A 3,199-nucleotide genomic window follows, 5' to 3' on the forward strand; every position below is an offset into this window, starting at 1 on the left:
CTGTGTCCCCTCAGACCCCCAGGGCAGGGCTGTGTCCCCTCAGACCCCCAGGGCAGGGCTGTGTCCCCTCAGACCCCCAGGGCAGGGCTGTGTCCTCTCAGGCCCCCCAGTGTAGAGCTGTGTCCCCTCAGATCTGTGGCCTGGATTGCTTCCTCCAGGGAGCAGCCGAGGGTCTGGGCTTTGGGAGCCAGACTGTGTCCCAGCCTTTGGTGTCTGCAGGACTTGGGCCACTTCTCCCAAGAGCCTTAGTGTGGCCAGTGACTGCCAGGGGCCGGGGCCTCCCCCTCAGATCTAGTCCACACGGTGTCTAGGCTGGGGCCTGCCCTTGTCCCTGTCCCCAGAACGCAGGTCCTCCACTGACCTGCCCAAGTTCAGCCTCCCCGTATGTAAAGTGGCTGTGATCTCACAGCCCCTGCCTCCCAGCCTCGTGGGGAGGATCTGAAGAAATCACGTGTTGGTGGTTGAGCCCAGGGCCCAGCCCTTGGATGCTGGCGGGACAGTGGTGGTTATTATCATGATCACGTAGCACGGTGGTTATGGGAATGGACTCTGGAGCCAGCCCAACTGGGGTCACACCCAGCTCTGCCTCTCACCAGCTATGTGACCTTGAGCAAGGCGCTCCACCTCTCTGGGCCACTTCTGACCCGTTTGAAAAATAGGGATGCTGGCAGTGCCCACCTCATGCAGCTGCTGTGGGGGCTCCAGGAGTTGGTAGGCATGAAGCACTCACAGGGGCTGCGGGGGCAGGCGCTAGGTGAGTGCTGGCTCTGGCTTATCCAGCACCCAGCGGGTCTCCCGTGTTGGATCTTGCCTGCCCCTCACAGACTCTGTCACACGCCTAAGAAGGTGACACGCCTCGGGGCTCAGACCCACAGTCCGGCCCCGGAGGCCAGCTCTTCGCTTCCGGGCTGCACCGTGGAGCCCCAGTGTGTCTGTGGCTGAGGCTTCCTTAAGTGGATGCCTCTTGCTTGCCTCCCTCCACGCCGGCCCCTTGTGACCCTTCTGCCTTCACCCAGGTGAAGCTGTCAGACTTTGGGTTCTGCGCCCAGGTGAGCAAGGAGGTGCCACGGAGGAAGTCGCTGGTGGGCACACCCTACTGGATGGCCCCGGAGCTCATCTCCCGCCTTCCCTACGGGCCAGAGGTGAGCCCAGAGCCGGCCCGCAGGCAGCACGGGCTTGTGCTGGGACAGACAGCGCGGGGCAGCCGGTGAGGCAGGGTGAGGCTGTCTGCGGACTGGTCACTAGGGGTGGTTTCATGGAAGAGGAGGTGCAGACGCTGAGACCAAAAGACAGGAAGGCATTTGTTCACTCACTCCTTTATTCCTGATCAAGTAGTAGTGCTGAGCAGGCCCAGCGCTTGGCAGCGGGAACAGAATACCGAGCTGACGTGGCTGTGGGCCCTGCCAGACAGCCTGGCACAGGGGCACAGACTGGCAGGCTCCCGGCTGGGTGCCCTGAAGATGCTCATGGAAGCTTTTAAAGAGAGCTCTCACATAAAAATTCAGATGTCCATCCTCTGGCCGAAAACTGGGCGAGCTGGCCATGTGGAACCCAAATTCCCACATGGCAACAATCGGCAGCACCGAGGCACTGCTTCCCTGTCAAAGGGGCAGGGCACTCGTTTTGGGCCGCAGTCCCCACCCATCCCTGTTGCCCTCCACTGACCTGCTTCAGTCGCTGCCGGTGTGCCTGGCCCTGAGCCTTGGAGCCGTGGCCTGTGGCCGTGAGGACTGCTCCAGCCAGTCAGCCAACAGGACTTGACCGAGTGCCTGGCCATGAAAAAGGCGTCCCTGGGGAGCACCCAATGGGGGACCCAGGGGCTGGAATAGAGGTCACAGTGGGCAGGGAGGTGTGAGAGCCAAGCTGGGTTTCCTCCTATGTTTCTGAGAGAGGGTGTTCTGGGCCCAGCATGAAGACGCAGAGGCAGAGCAGGCCCACCCCTCCCCGGGGCTTCCTGCCTGCCACCAACTGGCCGTCCTTTCGTGGCCTCTCCCCCAAGGTGGACATCTGGTCTCTGGGAGTGATGGTGATCGAGATGGTGGACGGGGAGCCCCCCTACTTCAACGAGCCCCCCCTCAAGGCCATGAAGATGATTCGGGACAACCTGCCGCCCCGCCTGAAGAACCTGCACAAGGTTGGCCCCTCCGGGCGGGCGGGCGGGCACCCCTGGCTTATGCTCCATGCGGCTCCTGAGAGGGTGTGCTTACTGGGTGCTGTCCCCTACCTCCGGGCCGCATGCGTCCGTGTAAATAGGCTCATGCAGGAGACTGAGCGGCCAAGAGCGAGCAGAGCACGCGGGGTCCCCTTGTGCTTGGGCCTGCCTGGCTGAACGCACACAGCAGAGCTGGGTCAGGGGACATGTGACGGGGGCCTTCCTGTGGGAGGGATCACCTTGTGAAAAGGGGTGCTCCAGCGCCCAGCTGCTGCCAGCTCCTCGCCACCCCACCAGAACGGGCAGGGAACGAGCCCCCAGGCGGGGTCTTCCGGGTTGGTCTTTATCCCCCAGCCAAGCTCCAGACACCCCTGACCTCCGCCAGCTACCTGGGCACTAAGTGCTGTCAGCCCATGTGGCGGAGGAGGAAACTGAGGCCCCACCCGAGGGAATGGTGGAGCTGGCATGCAGACCCAGGGCAGGACCCGCCCCCCTGACCCCCCCCCCACTTCCCCCACAGGTGTCACCATCCCTGAAGGGCTTTCTGGACCGCCTGCTGGTGCGTGACCCTGCCCAGCGGGCCACGGCGGCCGAGTTGCTGAAGCACCCGTTCCTGGCCAAGGCGGGCCCGCCTGCCAGCATCGTGCCCCTCATGCGCCAGAACCGTACCAGATGAGGCCCAGCACCCTGTCCCTGAACCAAAGAGCCCCTTGGGCCACCCTGCCCCACCGGAGGCCAGTAGGGGGCCGGCCCCCACTCCTCCCATCCCTGGGGACACTCCTCTCATCCCGGGGGACACTCCTCCCATCCCGGGGGACACTCCATGTGGCACCACCCCTGTCGCGGGGCGCCGGACCCTACTACTGAACTCCAGTTTAGACTTGGAAAGGAAACACAGAGACTCATGGGAGCAGTGAGGTTCCCAGAACACCCTGCCATCCAGGACATGTCCTCACCTGTGCCCCCGTCTCCTGGAAGGACGGGCGGTGTCCCCCGTCTCCTGGAAGGGCGGGCGGTGTCCCCCGTCTCCTGGAAGGGCGGGCGGTG

The 3,199-nt window shown here is 64.0% G+C and overlaps 1 protein-coding gene across 2 annotated transcripts in view; it reads left to right on the top strand.

Moving 5' to 3' along the window:
• PAK4 (p21 (RAC1) activated kinase 4) overlaps window positions 1–2,907 on the top strand; it is a 50,457-nt gene extending 47,550 nt beyond the window's left edge. The window contains exons 7-9 of one of the 2 annotated variants that reach the window (XM_004388152.1): window positions 1,017–1,142; window positions 2,000–2,134; window positions 2,673–2,907. In XM_004388152.1, the coding sequence (XP_004388209.1) occupies window positions 1,017–1,142; window positions 2,000–2,134; window positions 2,673–2,828 (417 nt within the window). In that variant the 3' untranslated portion in view covers window positions 2,829–2,907. The remainder of the gene's footprint in view (window positions 1–1,016; window positions 1,143–1,999; window positions 2,135–2,672) is intronic. The other variant, XM_023742299.1, reaches the window with a different exon arrangement.
• The last annotated feature ends 292 nt before the right edge of the window (window positions 2,908–3,199 follow it).

The sequence above is a fragment of the Trichechus manatus genome, unplaced genomic scaffold (genome assembly GCF_000243295.1).
Source record: "Trichechus manatus latirostris isolate Lorelei unplaced genomic scaffold, TriManLat1.0 scaffold00207, whole genome shotgun sequence".
NCBI lineage: Eukaryota > Metazoa > Chordata > Mammalia > Sirenia > Trichechidae > Trichechus > Trichechus manatus.